At 52.3% G+C, this 21,116-nt stretch overlaps 12 protein-coding genes across 12 annotated transcripts; 4 read left to right on the top strand and 8 right to left on the bottom strand.

Moving 5' to 3' along the window:
* Nucleotides 1-280: 280 nt before the first annotated feature.
* On the top strand, nucleotides 281-964 carry SNOG_05391 (hypothetical protein; the record flags this gene model as incomplete). The annotated part of the gene is made up of 1 exon (XM_001795744.1): nucleotides 281-964. One exon carries the CDS (start codon nucleotides 281-283, stop codon nucleotides 962-964), a length of 684 nt encoding a protein of 227 aa, XP_001795796.1.
* Nucleotides 965-2,026: 1,062 nt separating this feature from the next.
* Nucleotides 2,027-3,361, bottom strand: SNOG_05390 (hypothetical protein; the record flags this gene model as incomplete). The annotated part of the gene is made up of 2 exons (XM_001795743.1): nucleotides 2,027-3,175; nucleotides 3,269-3,361. The coding sequence occupies 2 exons, from the start codon at nucleotides 3,359-3,361 to the stop codon at nucleotides 2,027-2,029; spliced, it is 1,242 nt and encodes a 413-aa protein (XP_001795795.1).
* A 1-nt stretch (nucleotide 3,362) lies between these two features.
* On the top strand, nucleotides 3,363-3,597 carry SNOG_05389 (hypothetical protein; the record flags this gene model as incomplete). The annotated part of the gene is made up of 2 exons (XM_001795742.1): nucleotides 3,363-3,387; nucleotides 3,488-3,597. The coding sequence occupies 2 exons, from the start codon at nucleotides 3,363-3,365 to the stop codon at nucleotides 3,595-3,597; spliced, it is 135 nt and encodes a 44-aa protein (XP_001795794.1).
* Nucleotides 3,598-4,160: 563 nt separating this feature from the next.
* Nucleotides 4,161-5,092, bottom strand: SNOG_05388 (hypothetical protein; the record flags this gene model as incomplete). The annotated part of the gene is made up of 1 exon (XM_001795741.1): nucleotides 4,161-5,092. The coding sequence occupies one exon, from the start codon at nucleotides 5,090-5,092 to the stop codon at nucleotides 4,283-4,285; it is 810 nt and encodes a 269-aa protein (XP_001795793.1). The 3' UTR covers nucleotides 4,161-4,282.
* A 590-nt stretch (nucleotides 5,093-5,682) lies between these two features.
* SNOG_05387 (hypothetical protein) lies at nucleotides 5,683-7,108 on the top strand (the record flags this gene model as incomplete). The annotated part of the gene is made up of 2 exons (XM_001795740.1): nucleotides 5,683-5,836; nucleotides 6,237-7,108. The coding sequence occupies 2 exons, from the start codon at nucleotides 5,683-5,685 to the stop codon at nucleotides 7,106-7,108; spliced, it is 1,026 nt and encodes a 341-aa protein (XP_001795792.1).
* A 380-nt stretch (nucleotides 7,109-7,488) lies between these two features.
* Nucleotides 7,489-7,874, bottom strand: SNOG_05386 (hypothetical protein; the record flags this gene model as incomplete). The annotated part of the gene is made up of 2 exons (XM_001795739.1): nucleotides 7,489-7,616; nucleotides 7,670-7,874. 2 exons carry the CDS (start codon nucleotides 7,872-7,874, stop codon nucleotides 7,489-7,491), a joined length of 333 nt encoding a protein of 110 aa, XP_001795791.1.
* A 570-nt stretch (nucleotides 7,875-8,444) lies between these two features.
* SNOG_05385 (hypothetical protein) lies at nucleotides 8,445-8,863 on the bottom strand (the record flags this gene model as incomplete). Its single annotated transcript, XM_001795738.1, has 2 exons — nucleotides 8,445-8,539; nucleotides 8,668-8,863. The coding sequence occupies 2 exons, from the start codon at nucleotides 8,861-8,863 to the stop codon at nucleotides 8,445-8,447; spliced, it is 291 nt and encodes a 96-aa protein (XP_001795790.1).
* Nucleotides 8,864-9,079: 216 nt separating this feature from the next.
* On the top strand, nucleotides 9,080-9,329 carry SNOG_05384 (hypothetical protein; the record flags this gene model as incomplete). Its single annotated transcript, XM_001795737.1, has 2 exons — nucleotides 9,080-9,112; nucleotides 9,183-9,329. 2 exons carry the CDS (start codon nucleotides 9,080-9,082, stop codon nucleotides 9,327-9,329), a joined length of 180 nt encoding a protein of 59 aa, XP_001795789.1.
* A 361-nt stretch (nucleotides 9,330-9,690) lies between these two features.
* SNOG_05383 (hypothetical protein) lies at nucleotides 9,691-11,152 on the bottom strand (the record flags this gene model as incomplete). The annotated part of the gene is made up of 3 exons (XM_001795736.1): nucleotides 9,691-9,908; nucleotides 10,000-10,719; nucleotides 11,038-11,152. 3 exons carry the CDS (start codon nucleotides 11,150-11,152, stop codon nucleotides 9,691-9,693), a joined length of 1,053 nt encoding a protein of 350 aa, XP_001795788.1.
* A 617-nt stretch (nucleotides 11,153-11,769) lies between these two features.
* Nucleotides 11,770-12,822, bottom strand: SNOG_05382 (hypothetical protein; the record flags this gene model as incomplete). Its single annotated transcript, XM_001795735.1, has 3 exons — nucleotides 11,770-11,921; nucleotides 11,944-12,016; nucleotides 12,439-12,822. The coding sequence occupies 3 exons, from the start codon at nucleotides 12,820-12,822 to the stop codon at nucleotides 11,770-11,772; spliced, it is 609 nt and encodes a 202-aa protein (XP_001795787.1).
* A 668-nt stretch (nucleotides 12,823-13,490) lies between these two features.
* SNOG_05381 (hypothetical protein) lies at nucleotides 13,491-15,559 on the bottom strand (the record flags this gene model as incomplete). Its single annotated transcript, XM_001795734.1, has 2 exons — nucleotides 13,491-14,576; nucleotides 14,627-15,559. The coding sequence occupies 2 exons, from the start codon at nucleotides 15,557-15,559 to the stop codon at nucleotides 13,491-13,493; spliced, it is 2,019 nt and encodes a 672-aa protein (XP_001795786.1).
* Nucleotides 15,560-18,575: 3,016 nt separating this feature from the next.
* Nucleotides 18,576-20,216, bottom strand: SNOG_05380 (hypothetical protein; the record flags this gene model as incomplete). Its single annotated transcript, XM_001795733.1, has 3 exons — nucleotides 18,576-18,929; nucleotides 18,984-19,383; nucleotides 19,432-20,216. 3 exons carry the CDS (start codon nucleotides 20,214-20,216, stop codon nucleotides 18,774-18,776), a joined length of 1,341 nt encoding a protein of 446 aa, XP_001795785.1. The 3' UTR covers nucleotides 18,576-18,773.
* Nucleotides 20,217-21,116: the final 900 nt, after the last annotated feature.

Here is a 21,116-nt window from a genome sequence, read left to right as displayed (position 1 = left end):
GCTCACCGCTGGGGAAGATGTGTATCCTCGACCCAGAGAACCAGATCTAGCAAGCAACTATAGCACACCATGGAACCAATTGTACTCATTTTATAGCGTCGTCGGCAGGATTTTGAGCGCCAGGCCTTCCTTAAAAGTCGTCGAAAGTCCTGCAAAGCAGGAAACCACCCATCACATCTTATAGCTATTCATTGATATCTTTCTGAAGAGAGACCATTACAAAGAGCTAAAAAGCTACCACCATTCATACATCTTTGATAACTATTACTATTTATTGAAGATGTCTTCTTTGGCCACTACCAAATACGTCCCTCCGCACAAGCGAGGACTGCAGCCACTGGCAACTCCACCGCCTTCCCGCACTCCTTCTCCCCCCTTGTCTGCTTCGCTCTCCTCTCCGCCTTCTTCTCCTCCAACCCCTCCACCTTCTCCACCAGTTACTCGTGGATTGAAGGGAAGTTGGCGAGTTGGGGCTGCGCCACCATCATCAACCGACAAGAACCTGCCCAGTTTTGACAATGTCGAGCTTGGCATGGTGTTTTACTTGCCTACTGAAGAAAAGCTCGTCGGATCAAAGATCCACGAGTATATGAAGGGAACTGACCAGAACCCCTGGTGTCACCCAGCCGTAGTGGTCGGCAAGGAGATCGACTTCCAGGGCGTGGAGTGCGTCCAAATCCGCTTGTGTACCACCTTTAATGGTCATACGGTCACAGAAAAGAAGCCCCCTCATCAACAACGCCTCTTCATGCTTGCCGACAACAACCAAGACGACAAGCCACATCCTGGCACGACTTTGGCAAAGATGATTGGCGCCAGGTTTTCGAAGAGAACTTACGTAAATCTGAGCGAAAACTCAGAATACGACGTCGAGTATAGGTATCTCACCTCCTATAACGGCAAGCCTCCAATGCGGTTCGACCGCGAATCAGTCCAGAAGATCAGGTCGCTGCGTCCTTACTAAGCTGACCTGACCGACAACGTCAAGCCACCGATGGCTCTATGCCTGAAGGTCCCTAACACCACGACAATACCGAGCCGCCGATGGCATAGCCTGAAGGTCCCCGGTACCACATCATGACAAAGCCAAGCCACCGATGGCATCAGCCTGAAGGTCCCTGGCACACTTTCCCCGCCGCCATCTTTGGAGTCTGCTGGCAGAGGGCTTCCATCGATGAGATTCCACTCACGGCAATACCGAGCCGCCGATGGCATTAGCCTGAAGGTCCCCGGTACCACATCACGACAATGTCAAGCCGCCGATGGCGTTTACGCCTGAAGGTCCCTGACACCCCCCTCGCTGTCTTTGGAGTCTGCTGGCAGAAGACTTCCGATGATAAGCATCGACAACACCGAGCCACCGATGGCATTAGCCTGAAGGTCCCCGGTAACTTTTAAGATGCTATGATGGAGTTAGGATTGTTTTATGACGATGACGACGGAAATGGACTTGGATTATGGCGTCTGGGTTTCGTGTTTACAGATCAGGATCGTTGATGATACCCCATGTTACGTTACGTTACGTTACGTTTCTTTTCCCGTTAGCTTTAACGATTACCTTCGACGGTTGAACGTCAACGCTCAGTATTTCCAGTCTCTGTGCTTATGAGGCTACTACCATCGAAAGCTTGAACCCTGCGGCCTTGACAGTGTTCTTACCCTCTACATCGCCAGAGATGTACGATTCGCATGCCTAGATACATTCAAGCTACTGCAAGTCTGTGAGAGAAAATTGTTGCGACGCTGAGGATATACAAGCTCGACTACCCGAAGAGTTCGACGCTTTCTACATGTCAGTTTTAATACTATGACATATGGCCACTGTGTGATGGAGATGAGATAAGCCTGCTGCCAGCCATATATCCGCAGCCACATGCAATACTAAAAGAAGGTTTGTACTAACGCATCGTTACAAAATTCCATTACTCTAAAGATGATCTGTTCGAGCATCGCTGGGCTTCATTGCGGCACATGGTATTCGACACCACAAGCAGTAACACTGCCCTTCCTGCCCTTCGTACCTAATTTACGCACCTGTAATAGCTCGCTTTAACATCCCGTCAAACGACCTCACCCCGGACTTCACACTCCTCACCGTACATGCCTTAATCCACTCATGCTCCAACACCTCCTCAAACCCCATTCTCCGCTCCGCCTCCAAGCTCAGCAACCCACGCATCAAATCCTGCGCCCCCTTACTCACATGACTCGGGAACTTAATCCCCTTATCCCGATACCTAGCAATCTTCATCTGCGTCTGCGCCATACTCTTCATCTCAAACGGCGCCTTACCCACCAGCAGCTCATACATCAACACGCCCAAACTCCACTGATCAATCGCCTTTGTGTAGAACGCATCGCTCTTGCCCGGATTCAGCATCATGACCGCGACTTCAGGCGACAGGTAGTCCAGCGTGCCACAGACAGTTGATCGCATACCTGACTCCGAGTGCACGCTGTAACCAAAGTCCGCGAGCTTGATCTCCTGATGCAACCCCAGCAGGATATTCTCGGGCTTGATATCACGGTGCATGATATTTTTCGAATGCATATACCTCAGCGCCTCGGCCATCTGCCCAATATATCCCGCCGCTTCATCTTCCATAAACCGGCCCTTTTTCTGCTTCTTCAACCGCCCAAACAAACTCCCGCCCGCTGCGTACTCCAGCACGAGGTAGATCGACGCACCGTCGTGGAACCAGGACAATAGCCGCAGTATGTTTTTATGCGCGAGGTTCTGGTGCACTTCGATTTCCCGGCGGATGAGCGTTTCTTCGGAGGTCGAAGAGATGGAGGCCTTGGAGATGATTTTCAGCGCGCAGATGTAGTTGGTTGAGATGTGCCGAGCGAGGTAGACGCGGCCGAATTTTCCTTTGCCCAGTGAGCCGCCGACTTCAAAGTTGCGGGGTGTGAGTGCAGAAGGGCCTTGGAGGGGGATATGTGGGGTTGGGTCTGAGGAGGGTTGGGCAGAGGTGTCTGGCGTGGGCCCCGAGGGAGATGGGTTGGAGCTGCTGCTGTCATCGATTATGGAAACGCGCTCGAGGACTTGTTTGAGATGTTCGCGTTCGGTGGTGGTCTCGGTCCTTTTGGTGGCTTTGGTGGCTTTGGTGGCTTTGGTGACTTTGTTAGTAGCGGATGTGCGAATACTGTGTAGCTTGTCCTTGGTGACTTGTATCTATAGATGGTATTAGTCAACTGGAACTGGTGATGAGAACAATAGATGTCGTCGTATATCTGATACTTTGGCGATAGCATCCGAAAGACTTACAGATGATTTGAGACTCGCAAGCACAGAACCACTCTGCTCTGATTTTGAAGGCTTCGGTTTGACAGGCGCTGACGCTGGCTTCTTCGGTGCCATTATGAGTGTAGTCGTGTTCGTACTAGGTAAGAGTCTTTGCTATGTAGACAGGTGAGGGAACAGTGAGGCTGTGTTGTGGTTGAAATGATTGTGCAGGTGAGAGAGCGCTGTATGTTTGGTGTTAAGAATTGCGGCAACGGAGCGCGCAAACGGTGCCCTCAACAAGTATGCCGTCACCACAACACAGCTACATGCGACCCGAAGAGCAAGTAAACATCGCCGCCGTCCCCAGGTGAATGCTGCTCTCCAGCCTCGCTCCCGCAATCTCCAGAGCACCGCGCAAATTCTCGCCAGACCTTCACCCCAGGCAACCACCTCTTACCCCAACTAACGCCTTCCAATAAATTCGTGTATATCTTCAACTTCATTCAGCTCTATCTCATCAATCAAGCAACACAAGTTGGCGCGATTAGGTGGGAACCTGATAAGAGATACTGGGGGTAGCAGCGCAGGACTCCAAGCCTGATAAGTCTCTGTGAAGGGGGTTACATATGTCGGGTGGGTGAGGATTTCGATCCTCGCTTGGGTAACCAACAATCGCGTGGGGCAGGGCAATATATTTTTTGCAGTTCTTTTTGCTCGCCTTTCACCTGCCAAGACTTATTATATATGGTGACGTGCACGAGACTTGAGTAGGCAGACAGGCCATTTGAACAGCAGAAGCATCTCGCCAACCGATCTCTAGAATAGTGCTGGTAGCCTCTCAGGCGCCGGTGGTGCAGGTCCATTTTGTGCGGTGCGGGCGTTGTTGGCATGCGTTATGACAGGACGAGGACAGCTAAATAGCAGACAGCACATGCTTGAGGTTCTGTTTTCTGTCTATGGTTGGATTGCGAGTTAAAGAAGCCGTAAAACAGGACAAGCGTGTGCATATGTTGGGGATCAAGGGATCCGACTATGTTGAGGGACCAGAATAACGCTTCATTGCGCGGCAACGTCGCTCAGGCCCAGGCGCTCTTCTAAGATTGCCACGATCTCCCTCCAGTCTTTCATTGCTCCTCCTCCTACATCGCCACATGCTAGCTCTTTCTCCATGGGCTGCAGTACTTCAAACCAACCCCCGTTGTTGACACCCCACTCGTCATTCAATACATCTATCTGCTTCTTCGTGATGGGTTGAAGCCACATTGCTGTGTTCATGCTCGGCGCGACGAGTATCCTCTTCTTTCTTCTCACACCCTCCGCTGCTACCTCTTCCGCCCACTGCACACCTGGTATGTCACGTACTGGATCCACCAGGCCGGTAGTATCCCATGCGCGCACGACAGATAGAAGTAGGTTGTCTGACCAGCCTTGAGTAACCTTCGCCAGCTCATTGGCGCTGAGGGGCACTATAGCCATTATATCTGCCCATCTCCGTAGCTCGATGTGTAGGATCTTGTTCCCACGAATCCAGGGCTCTGCCCATTCATCTGCATCGAAATAGACGGCATCTACATTCGGAAGCGCTTCTATGTCCGCTATTGAGGGCTGCTCTGCGCTCTGGCCCTGCAAGAAGTTCGCAGCTGAGGCCGTGAAGATCAGTCGTATGCGCACATGCTCATGTTTTGCGAGCGCATCTATCATGTTGGGGATCTTTATGGTCGCGACAGAGCCACTCGCGCATAGCAGCACGTGTATCTTATCATCGTTGCGGTCGAAAGCGAAGGGATCGACTCGCGGGGTGTCTCGATGTTGGTGCTGTACAGCCCTAAGGCCGAGAGGCTTGAGTTCGCTGATCTCGGCGGACATGCTGTGCTACTGATTTGTTAACGTTGGGGAATTGTTAGCAAAAGAGCATTGACGTCTATCAGATTCAGGCGTTATCTGTTCCACGTAGAAGCGCATTATTAATGTGCTGCTGGTGCGGGACGAAAACGCGACGGGTATACGTCACATCGCGGAAGAATTTCGCTTATCGACGGGTGCACGTGACTTCAGCTTCTCGACCATAAAACCGCCCCAACCGCGCCGCTGCAGGTGAACGCCTGCACCAAGCTTAGAAACATTTTGTGTTTTCTGTTTCGTGCACAGCAACGCAGCGGCCAATCGATGTTATGCCAGCAGTCTGGTGCCTGGCGCGATGAAACAAAACAGGGCCACCAAATCGTCGCCTGCAGCGCGGCCTGTGTTTCAGGTGAACATGTAGGCTTACATTACTCGCTTAACCGCTTTTAGAACGTCCCTCAGGTCTCCTGAGGCTCTCCGCGAGTTTATTATGAAGAATGAGTTATGCATTCTTTATCTCTTCATATGAGGGTAGGTTTTGCACTCGTTTCGTGTTTCGATATACCAGGCGTCTATTCACTTCCATGCTTGTCTTATAATATTTCACTTGCAACATGAGCGGCTATCATCCTGGCGCTGGTTCGCCTCTTAAATTCTTTGGTACAAGCGAGATCACCATGGACTACACTATGGACCAATCAGCACCTTTCCTTGAGGAGCAGCAAATTGGGCAAACATGTTCGACAGGATTCGGGCAGAGCTCAATAGGTGCGTCGCCTGTTACGACCCATTCTCATGAGCAGGCAAAGGCTGACGACCCAAGCAGATCACAACAACCAACCATTGAGACCTTGGGAAGTGGATATGGGCTACGCGCAACCCACCAACCAGCAACATCTGTCTTTCTCGTCACAGTCATCCGCATCTTCCCATGCCCGATCTTCAAACAGCAGCAATTTCTCCAACTTCCAGAACCGGGCTTCAACAATCTCGACGGACTCTTCTTATTCCTGCATCTCCAACCAGTCTAGGAGCCATTACCGTGCTCAAGCTGAACACTTGCTTACCGGCTATCCTTCACCCCTTCCTGCATACAGCCCGAGTGCTGCCGACATACCAGCACCGCAAGCGACCAGGAAACGTAATGCCCCTCGTTTACCCGCCCCAGAGAAAGACTACTACAAGACCTGCGTCTCGCGGAAGCAACGAGCCCGGCGCTCGAACACCGCGCAGAAGTATTTCTGTACAATTTGCAAAGAGCCCTTTGTGGAGAAGGCTGATTGGAAACGACACGAAGAAACCTACCAAGAACGCCCCGAGGAGTTTCAGTGTGACATTTGCTATGCAAAGTACTTCCTAGACAAAGATTTTGTCACCCATCATGTCCAGGCTCATGGCTGTGTGCCCTGCTACGCAAACACCAGATGCTCAGAGAAAAAACACGTACAAGAGTCAAAGCGAAAGCGAAAGACTCGGACTGGTTGGGGTTGCGGGTTTTGCTATCACTTCTCCACAAACTGGAAAGAGCGCTGCAACCACATCGCCGACCACTTTGAGCACGATCACAAGACGATGGCAGACTGGCATCACAGCGTCGTTATCTACTCGCTTTTACAGCGTCCAAAGGTCGTGGATGAATGGAACGCACTCCTCCAAAGTATGAATCGGCCCTTCACGGGCTTTGCTTGGGACGTACATTCGACCGGACGTGTGGAAGGCTACCCAGATAGCAGCCGCTTTCCTCGACTCCAAGACGCACTCGAATACTTCACACCCAACAAAGATGCAGCAGCACTGGTGCGCAAGGCATACGATCTAGCGGTAAAGTCGATTGCTCGCGATGGACCACCGCCTGTGCCGCCGAAAGATCATCCCAACGACAGCGAGCTTTCCCTACAGAGCCTCACGAACGACACAGAGTCCATGACACAGTTCTTGAAATCGATAGTCAATGATGATTTACTGCCGACCAACGTGACTCAACCTGAAGGAGATGCTTGGAGCGACTACTCTAGCTCTTGGCTGGACTTTTCTTCATGATAGACCTTGTTGCGCTTTTCTTTATGTTCTAGGTGTCAGGAACACCTGAAAAAAGCTGGGTGATGAAAATCACGGGAGCGCGATGTAATGAACCGAAAACGAAGGAACTTAATGGGTATATTATAATGTTTGGTACGGTGCGAATGGCGTCGCAAGAGAAAGAAACACTTTATCAATAACTTCCACTATGCAGATATTCTCAATACTTCCAGCTACCGTCTCCGCGTTCCTCCGACTCGATCCTTAACAATGGTATCAGTACACTTTATTTCAGTAAAGAGGTGCAGGGTCAGCTCACCTCACGCTTGTGCCCAATGAGCAGCAACCACTCTCTCGCCGTCCCACGCCACAACCCATTCGAGGACGGCGCTACCCGCCACCTACGCATGTCGCGGCCTAATCGATTCCTCCCACTTCTTGCGCAGCACGAGGGTCTTCTTCTTCGCTTCCATGTACTCTTCCCAAGCTGCGCCCTCCATGGAAGCCAATTCGGTGTCGCTTCTTGCTCCTTGACTGGCCGTTAATAGAGGGCTTTCATAGCATTGGAAAGGGTGTACTCACTAGTAAACCACCTGCGCACCGAGGGTAGAGCGAGGATGACCATGACAACGATGGCTAAAAGAGCGAGGAAGACATCGACGAGCGTGAATATAGCTTCTTTGTTCCAGCCTTGGGAATGGGTAGATTCAACCTGGTCCAGTTCTACTGGTACTGCATGGACGACTAGAGTAGTGGCAGGTAAGACGATGAGGCTGAAGAAAGCCATTTCGAATCGTCACGTGCGTATCGGAGAGTGATTACTGGAGGCGTTGGATCAAGACGCGATCCAATGTGACTTTGAACGCTATCGAAGATAACGAGTGAAAATGTGTGTAGTTTGGAGACTTGGTAGACTTTGTAGTGCAAAGGAAGGCTCTTGTGCGAAGTTCATCGTTGAGGGCGAAGGAAGCCTTTATATCGTACATGATTATTGCGTTCCACTAAAGACCTCGAAGAAATTTGGTTTCCGTCCAGAGATCCTGGGACGTAACCAAACCACTTCGGGCATCGGTTAACGGTAACCTATTCACGGGGTGGCGCAGCACCAACAACACATTGACATCAAGATCAAGCTGAAGACGCTCTTGTACGCATGGCTACAAACAATCATGTAGTTATACTTATGCTAGTGAGTGCACGATACTGTTGTAGTCATTCATGGAAGCTAATGCTTTCATCCTGCACCAAGGCACCACCTTTATCGCTTCAAACCAGATATGCACGTGGACTCGGGTGTAGTGAAGAAAAATGCGAGACCGCTTGAGTCGCACTTTTTATCTATGTTCGCTTCTCAAGTCTATTTCGCCGTGGGCCTTCTTCCATTATCTGCAATCTTCTTCTCATACATGTATAGACAAGCAAAACTCAGCTGCTGCGCCGCCCTGTCATTTCCTGCCATCTCAAGTATTCAACGTACTCATCCCATGTTGCGCGCATCGCTACCTTTTGTTTGCGCGTGAAACAACCTATACCAGTTAGCTGCAGTCGTTCTCCGTGCAGTATGGTCTACGCATGCTCACGAGTACACCATTTGCGTGCTGAAGGTGAAGCCATGAGTACCATAGCGAGAATAGTCAGGATGGCAGCAAAGAATCCGAGAAGGCCGAAGATTGCTTCCTTCGACCAATTGGACGGTGGTTGGTTCGGTTCGATAGGGGCTGCATGCACAGCGGATATGATGACGGCGAGGCTGAAGATTAGGCAGATGGGCACCATCGTGAAAGGGCAAGAGTAGATGAGCTTTGAGTGTAGAAAACCGCTGTAAGACGATGTGTGTCGCAGGTATTAGTGTGGAAATATATGTAACAGTTTTTGGTGTGGATCCAGACTCGAGTTGAATTGATCAAGCTGGAAATGTCCGGGTGACGGCGGTATTTGTATGCGAACTCTTTCCAGTTGTAATTTATCAACTGTCGCTTGCAGTGCCTTGCCATGTCCGGTGAGACGCAAGACCTCTACCGTCTTGTACTTTGCGTCAGAATCATGGCGACTCGATCCCGTAACGAGCTTAGCTTTGTCCAAACAATTGATGCAGCTAAGAAAAGGCCTGCTTGAGGAGAACCGCGAACCACTCAGCTCCCAGGGCGGCGACGAAGCCGACGGAAGGATTCCCCCCGCATCGGTCACCTCGCTGATTTCGCACAACAGCGGGCCAGGAATAGACGAACTTGTGACTTGGTAGGGACGTGGCAATCGAAGCAAATCCTTTTGATTCGCCAGCAAACGTGGCTGTAGGAACATTGCTCTATGTGACTGGTCAGCCATTGTGGCTGTCGGGATATGTTCCATGCAGGACGCCCACGAATGCAGCCGGCGTACGAAAAACCAAACGTGCGAGAAATGAGTGGCTGATCTCGAAAAATTGCTGGCCCCCTTGTCCATCATACACATCAAAGACTCGCTATGTACTTCTGATGGGGACTTCGGTGGCCTAGAAAGATGATGGCACCATATGCCGTAATGAATCCGCTAAATTCTAGTATTGGCATTGAAGAGTACAAGGAGAGAAAAGTGCTTGGTAAGCATTCGCGCAAAACCCGGGCTTAAAAGATCATGATCGCGGTCAAGAAAATAGCCGACTCAAGCCATCCGAACGAAGGACGGAAATTCAACGAAGCTGATGAGCGTGTAGTTGTGCCACAGCATGGGCGATTGTAAGTCACGCCGTTGGCACGAGCGGCAGCCTCGAAGACCGATCCACTCGACGGGCCTTGATTGTAAAAGTCGACGATGAGGTAGTTAGGCGGGCGACCCCATTTCTCTGCAATCATTGTCAGTATCCTAGACAATTTTGAAGAGCTGAAATGTGCAGCAAATGCTGGAAAACTTCACAAAAGGCTTTGACAACATACCTGCACAGTCATTCACCATCAACCCCAAACTTCCTTCCCCGCTCACAGCATTGGTCTGGTTGATCTGCGCAGTGTTCGGAACCAAGATGCTAGTTCCTCCAATTGCAATTTCTGCGTTCAGATTGTGGTTAGCAAGGTACATCATGCTCTTTGCCTGGTCGTCGCTAATTCCCTCCGGTCTTCCGATCGTGCAGGGGAAGCTGCCATTCGTTGGCGAAAATGGCGTTTCCCAGACGTTGTAGAATTGCCAGAGCATGTAAGGAACGGCCCCAGTATCAAAGCCGTAGTCGATGAACGTGACGACGCGTTTCTGGGAAAGGATCATCTGGCCTAGTAACGGCCAATCGTCGACCGTCATTGCAGTCTTGGGTGGTTGATAAATGTAATCGATAAGGCCAGAAGATCTGACGGGAACATCGAAGTCGACCGAAGTTACTAGCGAATTGCCTTCTGAGTCCTTCTGCGCCCAATCGAAGTTTCCAAAGATTATGGTGACAACTTCGAAAGGATGTGTCTCCACCCATGCAACAACTTGGCGAAGGTAGTCTTCTACTGTGCCTTCGTTGAGGAGATCGCAGGAAGTGTGGCAATAGTAAAGAGTGCCATTGACCATGTGGGCCTGGCCTTGAAGAACCCGGATTCCGTCGTTGAGTTGCTGTGTTACAGGATACTCCTGGTTTCGTGCTGCGTTGTTCTTGCGTGTGAATGGTGAGTTGTGTGCTGCTACTTCCGTGATATTAGAGTACTTTCGACTGCAGAATTCCACATAGTTGTTACAGGGCTGCGTGTTGGAGGGTCGTGCTGGTGCACTTCGAGTGTTCGTTGGAGTTGATGTTCTCGTCGCTCCGCCAATGTTCGTGACTGGTTCCTCAGTAGTTGTCGATGTCGATGACGATGACCTCAACATAGTGCTATTCGCTGATCTCATGCTACCCGATGATGATATGGATGATGATGGCTGAACCGAAGTTGTCGCAAACGTGCTGCCTTGGAAGAAGGAAGGCAGGGTCACACCAGGCAAATAATCTAACGACTGACTTCTTTGTGAGCCGGTCAAGGTGACGACCTCAAGCGATGAGGACGATGCAGCTGAATTGCTTTGGCCATTGCCCAGGGTGGCCATCCCAAGTAAGGCTATTATTGTGCTCTTCATGTTTGCTGTTCCGGGATGTATAGCTCGACTGATACAGCTGCCGACCAAACCCGTTCAAGTCCACTTGTTTTCCGTGTGTTCCGAAATCTTGGAAGCGTTCTAAATCGAATTGCGGGAATTAATGCTGTGTACGATGCTGATGTATTATGTCCTGAGCGGGACGGGCGTTCCTCGATCCCTCACTTGGTGCTAATTATGCCCAGAGTCTGTACCACCGACACGCAAAATAGAAGAGCGAAAGAATACGAAAGGACCTGCGAACTGTTGTTGAGCTCTAGGCACAAAGCGATGGTTTTGATGGCCTAAACATTGGCGAGTCATGCAGTTGTGACGTCAAGCGCAAGATAAATAAGCTTTTCCTCGACCAACGATCGCCAGGAGCCATGCGACGGTCCCTATAGTGTGGATTTGGCACACGTAAGTACATGATCTGGATGGTCTTCGTGTCGTGCGGGGATTGGGAGCCGGCTGGGCGCAATAAAAATCCATCATTCACACTCTGTTGCGCGTCGATTTATTCTACACCGGCTTTTCCACGTTAAATCAATGAAGATATTCACAAGATCTCGATGCCTCCAGAATCCACAATTATTCATGTTCGTAACAAACCCACAAAATTAGCCGCTGAAGAACTCCTCAAACTTGCTCTTTCCTTGAAGCTGGTCAATCTCGCGCTTCAACACGTCTATCCTGTAGTTCTTAAAAGCCTTTTCGATTCTGGCCTTTGCTTCAGGATCCTTCGTGATAGTCCGCGATGCAGATGCAGTTCCTGTCAAAAGACCCGATCTCACCACCCAAGAAGAGACCACTAACGGAGAAGAGGAAGTAAGTTGCGGCATCGCCCCATCGAGAAGGACCTGATAACTTTGCTGAAATGTCGGGAATGGGTTCTGCAGTTGACAGTCAGAAACGGCGAGAACCGTGACCGAGAACAAGGGCTGACTTACCTGTACGGCCATCTGCAAGTGGTACCTCCAGTGGCGGAGAGGGGCACGAGGGAGAGGAAGTGGTGGTGTCCGCCCAAGTAGTTGGGAGGTTAATCGCGAGGGGAAGGAGGAGGGGCCGGAGAGGGAGAGGGAGAAGGAGAAGGAAAGGGCTGGTAGTATGCCGGCTTGATCATTTTGTTGGTTAGCTTACGTGGGATCTTTTCTCTGTACTTCGTGACACTCTCGATACATACGTGAGGTCTCCATCCTTGACATGCCCAACACAATATCCAGATCCTTCGACACAACGGGTGGAAAGAGCGAGTCCTCCCCCCCATTCACACCCCCTTACTTCCTCACCCCCTTCCCCTCATCCACATCCTCCCACTCCCCCTCCTCACCCACCCCCGTCGTCCTCAACGGCCCAATTCCCGCCGTCCAAGTATGTTGAAAGTCCGTCGGTCCACCAATATTCAATTCCGTTCTTTCCTCGCCGCCTTCCTCCTTCTTCTTAAAGCAACCCTTGATTCTCGCCACCATTCGCGACCACCAGCCCATCTTGCGCTCAACCACTTGATCCTCTAGCGCGGTAGCCGGCATTGGCAGCGCAGTTACGCTGGTATCCGCCGCGTCGCGTATATTAACGAGAGTGGGGTTTGACGGAAGTTCGTTGCGCAGGTTGGGCGAGGATTTGAAGACCATGCTGTTCATGGGGAGGAGGTGGCGGGAGTCATTGATGGGCATTTTTGGTGGGTGTGGCGGTCGGAGTGCGGGCTAGGTTCTGCGCGTGCTCTGTTGGTAGTTGCATATGTGAAGAATTTCGTGTTTGCGGGCTTCGAACGGGGTGGTGGTGGGAGGTGAATAAGAATGCGCTTGAAGATAATTGTTACTTGATCATTGTGGTTGCGGTGTTGTGTGCTGATAGCACTCCGGTTGCTATGCAAACGGCGAGACCTGACCACGTGCTTGCGGAAACGCTGTGAGGAAGTTTTAGATTGCACGCAATTGGCGAGCGACGAGGAAAACCCTGTCGTCTTTGAGTAGAAGAGACGAAGAAAAGACAATGCATCTGGTTCCAAAAAATGTATTCTGTGTCTGTATTGCCAAACCGCACGACAGGGACCAAGCAACTACTGCCAAAAAAAACTCCTCTGCTCCACGATACACGTCAGTGTAATCCATCCTTTTTGCGCCATTGCGCCGTCGTGAAATGAAGAACGCCGACCGAAAAAAGTGGTGTTGTTTCCAGAATCGAATGGCGCCTTGCTAACGCCGTTTATAAGGTATACCCGATGTTCCAAATTTCTAGTTAAACGTATAGTGTCTGCATTGTGGCAGGTAGGTATCATACATATGAAAAGGACAACGCTATGCAGGATTGAAAAATGAAAATGTTAGGAACCGGATACCTGTCATTGCGAGGATGTGTGGTGTGGGACAAGTGCTTCTTGTCCGGACTCTATTGAGTCGCCTGTCTTCATGGCCGTTACTAGCTGCGACTCATGCTCGGATGCTTGCATCGAGTTTTGCGACGATTGGACAGGGTGTTGCGATGATGAGGTAGACTCGTGGCCTGCCGGAGATGTTGATCGCTCGGAGCCATCTTCTTGAACGTATGCGATGCGATCCCAAACCCGCCAATGGAGGATAATGATGTGTGTGACGCGATTGGCAATGTCTTGCCACCGAGCCGTTTCGGGGTTCAGCGTATGGACGGCGGATGACGTGAGGTGTGAAAAAGGTGTAGGCTTCGGTTGCGGTGAGGAGCTAGTGATAGGAACAAGGTTGTTAAAGAGATCAATGGCCATTGTTTTTGTGTTTCGCTCGGTGCATGTGATGACCCGGTTAAGCAGAGTAGCTTCCATGCGTGAGTTGTGCGTGTTGAAAGAGTCGTAGAACATATGGAGAAGGTGCTCGTTTGCATGCGATAGAGCGTCGTGAGAGAAAGTCTGGGGTTGGCCGGCAACAATAGATGCTTGTCGCAGAATCTCCAAAGATAGGGCTTCGCAGTTCATGACCCACTGGTGGGACCCGTAGCCCATGGAACTGCCCATGATAGCTAGCAGAGAGCTGTGGAGCTGTAACCGGATCTGTGGTGATATGTAGCTATCGTAGCTGAACTGCTTGAGAAAAGCGGCGAATGCATCCATGCAAACCTCCATGCAGACCAAATCTTCAATTTCGGCTTTGAGTGATCGTAGGCGATCTTGGTCGAGATAGAACGTCTCTGGGAATTCGGAATGTGTGCTCCTGTTGAAGAACTGTGCGACCACAGCGCGGACGAAGATTTCGAGCTGAGCTTGTTGGATGTTTCTCGGTTGAGTCGGATGGGTCTCTGCGAATTCCCATGCCGCACGAAGGTACCATGCCTGAGCAGCGTGAATGTTCACACGCGACCGATGGCTGACAAGTCGGTCCAAGTGGTGGTGCTTCTCGAAATTGACAGTATCCTCGACCAGAAGGGTTTTCAGGTTCCGGATTTGGTGATTGGCGACGTCCTGTGACAATGTTAGCGTCAGTCCAGCAAAACTACCCACGGCAGACCTACGAGTTTCATAGTTTCTAATATTCCGAACAAGTCACGCAGCCCCTCTACGATTTGTGCGGAGCTTCGCTCCGTGACACCGGACCGAATGGTGTTGACCATACCATCAACCTGACTATCCCGCATGGGCGCACAGTGCTCTTTCAGTAGTTGAGCCATCCACTCTGCTAATCTCACGAGGTCGCATACACCGCGCTCGATCTCTTGCATCAACATTGGGACATCCAAGTGCTCGTCCACTCTCGCATGATCCCTGTCTGGTACCAAGCTCTTCAACACCTCCTGAATCGTGCGGAACATGACGGGGATGCGCCGTTGGGCATTCTGGATTAATCCTGCCCATCGACTGCTGTCCTGGAATCGTGGAGGTGGCGTGCCCTGAAACAGCCGCACATAGAGTTCCAGTTCAGCTTCTAAGGCCTTCCAGTATTGACCAGTCGCTTGCCGCTTTTGATGGCCTTTCGGGCCGTCAAGGTTAGGCCTGAAACTTAGGTTGCGATCGAAATTGATGTCATGCCTCAACCTACTGTTGGTGATGATGTGGTGAATGTCGAGCTCGCTGAGTGACTGCTTGGTGACGGGCGGAATATCAGAAGCCTCGCGATATGCCTCTGCCAGCTGTTCATTGTACTGGCCAGCTTGCATCGTGATGATCATCTGTGCAAGCTCTTCAGGGAAATCCAGGCAGCGTGACGGTGCTGTTTGCGCAGGTGGCGATGGGGATGCGAACTGTGATGCGTGCTCTGATCGGGAGCCATACTCTGTAGGATATCTCTTGTCCTTGGAAGGTCCATCGCGGCTGATCAGCGGCCCATGCCATGCTGATGCTGAGCCTTCGACAGCAAGTGCATCTGGTGAAGGCTGGACGTAACTGTGTCGCGCAGTCCTCAGCGACGAAGTCTTGCTGCTGGCAGCCTTGGGGGTCCTGGTGTCCATCTCTTTTTGCTGGGCGCAGCGGTTACGGTACTCTTGCAGGGGTCGGGTCCTCATGAGCTGACGAGATATCGGTGAATAGATGACGTTGGCAGACACAGTAATGTGACAGCCGCGTGTGGAAGCGCAGCGATGATGATGAATCTGGGGGGGGAAGCGAAAGCTCAAGAAAAGCGCATTGGAGTTGCTACAAGCGCGATCTGCGAGCAGTCAGTGACCAAACCATGCGAAACAGGGCGGTTTGCAAGACACAAGCTGAAAAACGTGTCCAAGAAGTGTTTGACAAAAGGCTGCGAGGTGGCCGCACGAACGAACGAAACGGCACCCGAGTGGGACAGTACAAAGATGCAGCAGGACGCGGGAATCTTGCTTAGTTTGGGGCTTTACCTTTTCTTTGGTGTATCGTCGGCAGATCAAATGTGTAAGACGATATAAATGCAGGTGTTCAGACCTTATGTTGTGTGAACATGACGAAGGGGACAAAGTAGTCGGTGGTGCTCAACGAACGACAAGGACGGTTGCGGAAGCCTCATGAGACGGCTTTCGGATAAGAAGCACTTTGCCAGAAAAGCAAAGTGGGAACAACGCGGACGAAAACAGAAGCAGAGAGACAGACAGGAAGGATGCTACTGAATGTAGCGGCGGTAAGGCGTGGTGGTGCTGCAAGGTGCGTTGTGGAATTCAAATCGAATTGGACTCGTTCCTGGGAGCAGCGCGTGGTAGTGCGATTTTTTGGGGGGTGTGAAGTCAGAGGGACAGCCCTTGCGTACACAGACGGGAAGTGGTTTAAAGGAGAGCACAGACAAGACAGCGCTCATGCCCTGACCGTATCTTAAATGTGCTGTGACCAATATTTGAGACGCGGAGGCGATCGCCACAGCACGGTCGATGCGGTCGACGGCGCCGGGGCGTTCGCTACAATTACTCGGGGGCAGGCTGCTGGGTGTGAAGCTGCAGCGCAGGCTTTCCCAGCACCTCACCGCTCATCAATCAGCGCTGCGGCAATCGTGGGCGTCTCTGCGGCCGACGCGGAGCCACTGTAGCGCGGTCTCGGCCGCTGTCATACATGGTGTTTGGGAGCTTGGGAGGGAGCAAGACGCATACTGAGCGCAGGCATTTGCTTCACGGCCCACAAGCGGTTAGCCAAGAACGAGCCGACACCCAGCCGGCATCCGGGATTGGTCGGCGCAGCCGCAACCGCATCGCCAGCCTCACTTTCCCTAAAACCAGGGCGAGCAATTTGGCACTCTGCGTTCCAATCGCCGCACGGCCGGTGAGGAGGAGACGCATTGGATGCCGCCCGTGACCGGAACATTCGTAGTCTCGTCGCTGCTACTAAAGCGACGGAAGCCCACGGGTAACAAAGGGCCACCTGCCGTCGCATCAGGCGTAGCAACGATTGTGCAGTGCTCGAGACGAACAAGTACACCATGTGCATCGCCTGCGGGAAGGCGACTGCAGGTGCGATGGACGCCTGCAAGCGGGGACCGAGACGACGCCTCATTCACGACGCGTGGTCGATCCCGAGGTGCGCCCGATGATGCTGATTGACTCGAAAATCGAGAGCCGAACATGTCCAATGAGTCTCCCGCGACCGGAGCGAGGATGTGAAGGGCGAAATAACGGAGCAGCCTCTCATGATATACCAGGTGGAGGGGTGGCAGACAGGGAGAGGGCTGCAAGTGGTTGATGCCGGCAGGCGGATGAGGCGCTGGGGTTTGTGTCAGGGCCAGCACGGTGATCGTAACCTCACCGAGGGAAATCTCCGAGCGACACGTTGGGTCGCGTAGGGAGAGGACGGATGGCCCCATATATATTGCATCGCAGGGCTGAAGCTGGCCGACTGCACAGGCAGCACCCGAACCCTCGCGAGCCTCGCGAGGGAAGTCGCGATGCCACACGACCACTCGTCAGGCTAGGCCCGACTTGTCTCCGCCTCAACGTCAACACGTCTTGCTGCCCTCGATAAATGAAACGCATTACATCCAGCGAGTAGGTATTCTAGAATGCTACGCCGGGTCATCATGGTGCGTATGCCTTTGCCCTTCCTCCATCCAACAACGCCATGCCATGCTATCCCAGTCTCCGTCCCGCCTGACACTTCCGTCACCCTACCTGTGATACGTTGCCCTGGTCGATCCTCCAGATTCATAACCGTCATGCGCCGTGGATCCTCCGTGTCCACGTCGCTCCTCCCTTGCCCTCTCCAGCCTTGCAATTCCCTCTCGCACTTCCTCCTCTCTCACATTCGCACGTCTCTGTATGCTGAGCCTGCCCCGTACGAGAGTTCTCCGATGCTGTCTCCCAGCGTCCCTTGAGCTTTGTCTACACCAGAGACACAGGCCTTGATATCTGAATGTCTCGCTGAGTCTCCTTCCTGGCAGGCATGCTCTCGTGGGGTTCTGACTCCGAGCGACATGACAAAGGCGTACATACGGGTACGCAGGAGCTGGTGGACAGGTACAACCAGCTGCAACACCAAAGACGACGATACACATTGGACAGAGTTTGCTTCGTTCGGGTGGGAGTGGACCGTAGTTGAGTGTGAATGGCAAAGCCAATTGATGGTGCGTGAGGCTTTGGTAGAGTGGTACGATGAGTCGACGGCTTGATGACTGCACTGTTCCAATGATGATGAGATGATGCTGGACGTTCCCGTTGTTAGTGAGACCCAATGTTGCGCGGATCTATCTCAGCACATATGTGCCATTCGATTCCTTCATCCGAGATCAATTCTGTGTGTTAGCAATTCATCATCAATGCTATGGACAAAGGTGGTCAAGACGACTAAGATGGCAATTGGAAAACGATTGTGGTAGGACAACCAACGTCGTTTGGGCGACTTTCGTTTGACGACAGCGCAGCAAGCTGCCAATTACTATGGTGGTCTAGGAACGGAGCAAGCTGCACCTCGCTTGCAAGGGAAAATACTCTGCAGAAGGACATTTTGGGAACAAGAGATACAGGTGTGCGCAAGAGAAAGACGATATACGATAGGGCGGACCGCGAAGCTGACGGAGTTGCTCATAGTTATGATATTTTCGAGCTAGTGGCCCCGTAGAGAAAGAGTCGCACAGAGGTGAAGTTGTTCATTGGCGACATGAATATTAGAGCAGCTGTTCGCGCACTATAGCACGCTAGTGTCGTAAAGGGGGTATGGTGCCCGGAGGTTCGCCTTCTGATATCAAGGGGACAACAAAAAAATGGTGCTGCTTTCCTAAGTAGCGGTGTCCATTGGCTCCGACTTGCTTTGCTTGCCAGTGCGGCCACGCGGAGCTTCTTGCGGGCTTCGCGTATCGTGCTCGTCGGAGCTGCTGTCATCGTGAGGACTCTCCGGTCTGCTGTCGTTTAGATTGCGACGACTGCGGGCCATCTTTTACAATATTAGCAATGGCCATGTATTCATCTACTCCACTTTCAAACGTACCCAAGAACGCACACCACCAATGAGACCCAGGTTGTATCCAGCAGCGAAGTCCGAAGACTCTCGTGCGCCGGAGCCCCTTGCGGGAATATCGAGATGGCTGAGTCGCGACAACGCAGAGGGCGATCGGGCACTCGCACCATGTGCGTCGAGCTGGTCCGCCACCTCACGCGTCGGGGTCCTTGCCGGGCTGGCAGGGCGACTTGACTGCCAGAACTGGCGAATGTCCTTGCTGAGCTCTTGCCCGGTTGTGGCCCAGTTGGCTTTGATGCTGTCACGGAACTCGGCCATGTTGCGCTTGAAGTCGAGTTCGTTCTTCTTCAGCCAGGACACATTGAGCTCGCGGCGAGAAGTTCCACGCTTGAGCTGGCGATCGATGTATTGATCGTAATCGCGGACGATCCTGCGGTTGTCAGCATTGAATTCATATATTGCGGCGCATCAGGCTTACTTGGTAATGATGCCCGTCGTGCTCAAACCCTCTGTTCTTTGAGTGACCAGGAACATGCCCTTCTCCTTGATCGGTCCGTAGATATCATCGCCTTCGTCCGCACCGTACGGCAGGTCGTCGTGGGCGACATAGTCGATGTTGTGTTTCTCGAGGAATTCGGCAGTGACGATCCAGGGACAGTCTTCGATGACCTCGTCCACCCACTTGCAATGCCGCACACTCTCGGCACGCTCTGTCGCTGAGAGAACAGTCAGTCCCTTGCGCTTGTGTGTCTCGGCGTTTCCGGTAACTCCAACGATGAGGTGGACTTCGGGAAATGCAGTCTTGGCTTGCTGGAGCTGTCGCATATGGCCAATGTGGAAAAGGTCAAAGACGCCGTCTGCATAAATGCGAACGGCCCGTCCCTCGGGAGGAGGGTTCGTCTTGAAGCCTACGGGGTCGACCATGCCAGCCTTTGGCGGTGCCTCCATGCGCATAGTGCCCGCTTCGCCGCCCTCGCCGTGTTCGGCTCCAGCAATTGAAGATGTGCGGCGGCTCTTTTTGCTGGCGCGTCCTTCGCTGCCTTCTGCGTCGCTGTCGTCGGCGGCATCTCCCGTCTTCAGGGAGCGCATTCGCTTCGTTGTGCCATTTGCATCGGCCTGTCGCTCCTTCTTGGACGCAACTGCCTGGAGAACAGGGTCTTCGGCACCTTCATCCGACGCATCGCGGGACGAGGGTTGTGCGACGTCCATGGCGGCCTTCTTTACTGAGGAGACGGTGGTTGAGCGCTTTCGTTTCGGCGGCATGTGCAGGTGGCCTTATGCTCTAGGAGATGTCCGTACTGTGCCGCGCAGGATTACACGTGATACAGCAGGATTAGACGTGGCCGTGGGGAAAGATGGGAATCAGCGCAAGGCCTGGGGAGCGCGGGATTATTATCGCTGGAAGCGGTGACGCGCGGGAGCCAATGAGGCTAGGAAGGAGCTGTGACCTGGAACTTGCACAGCGCAAGTATGTTGAGTACAGCAGGTAAAGATACGGGAACTGGAAAACCTGGCGCTGAGGGATGGTTATTAAGAGTTGAGATGTTGACACGCGTAGTTTGGCGGCTGTCCATAATTTTGGTCTTCCCTGATCCTGATCCAGATCGGCAATGACGTCGAAGCCACTTGCTGCTCCCTGCGCCACAGTCCCGTTCCCTTCTTCCCCCACGTGCTGAGATTCCTATCCTGCTTTGTCGGCATGTGACAGGGATCCTGTTGGGCATTCTGCATGTCATTGTGCGTCGTTGCTCGACGCATCCTTTGCTGAACACTAGTGCCGAGAGAAGCAAACAGCAGCTGTGCTATGACGCTGAACGTTGACTATTTCAAGTTGCGCCAGACTAGACCCTTCATCTTGTGCAGACAGTCGCCAGCAGCACGTCTTGCCAACCATCGCATCGCATATGCCCAGAAGATCGCAGTCTATTTGAAGATGGAGTACGCCCGTCTGGTCACAGCCCCTCTGGTTACGCCCCAGCGGCTGTCCAGAATAGTTCGGACAGACGTTGGTCAAGGCAACCCAGGAGGTACTTAGAGTACTTCCTACGCTACATGGTCATTGAACATCTCTCCAAAGTTTGCGGGAACTGTCAAAAAAGAAGAGCGCAGGCCCAGAACATCTCTCCGATTTCTCATATGGGGAGTCGTAAGCACGGTCGAACT

This window comes from Parastagonospora nodorum (assembly GCF_000146915.1).
Source record: "Parastagonospora nodorum SN15 chromosome Unknown scaffold_7, whole genome shotgun sequence".
Lineage (NCBI taxonomy): Eukaryota > Fungi > Ascomycota > Dothideomycetes > Pleosporales > Phaeosphaeriaceae > Parastagonospora > Parastagonospora nodorum.
The sequence above is the reverse complement of the archived record's forward strand: the minus strand, read 5'-3'. Positions and strand labels throughout refer to the sequence as shown.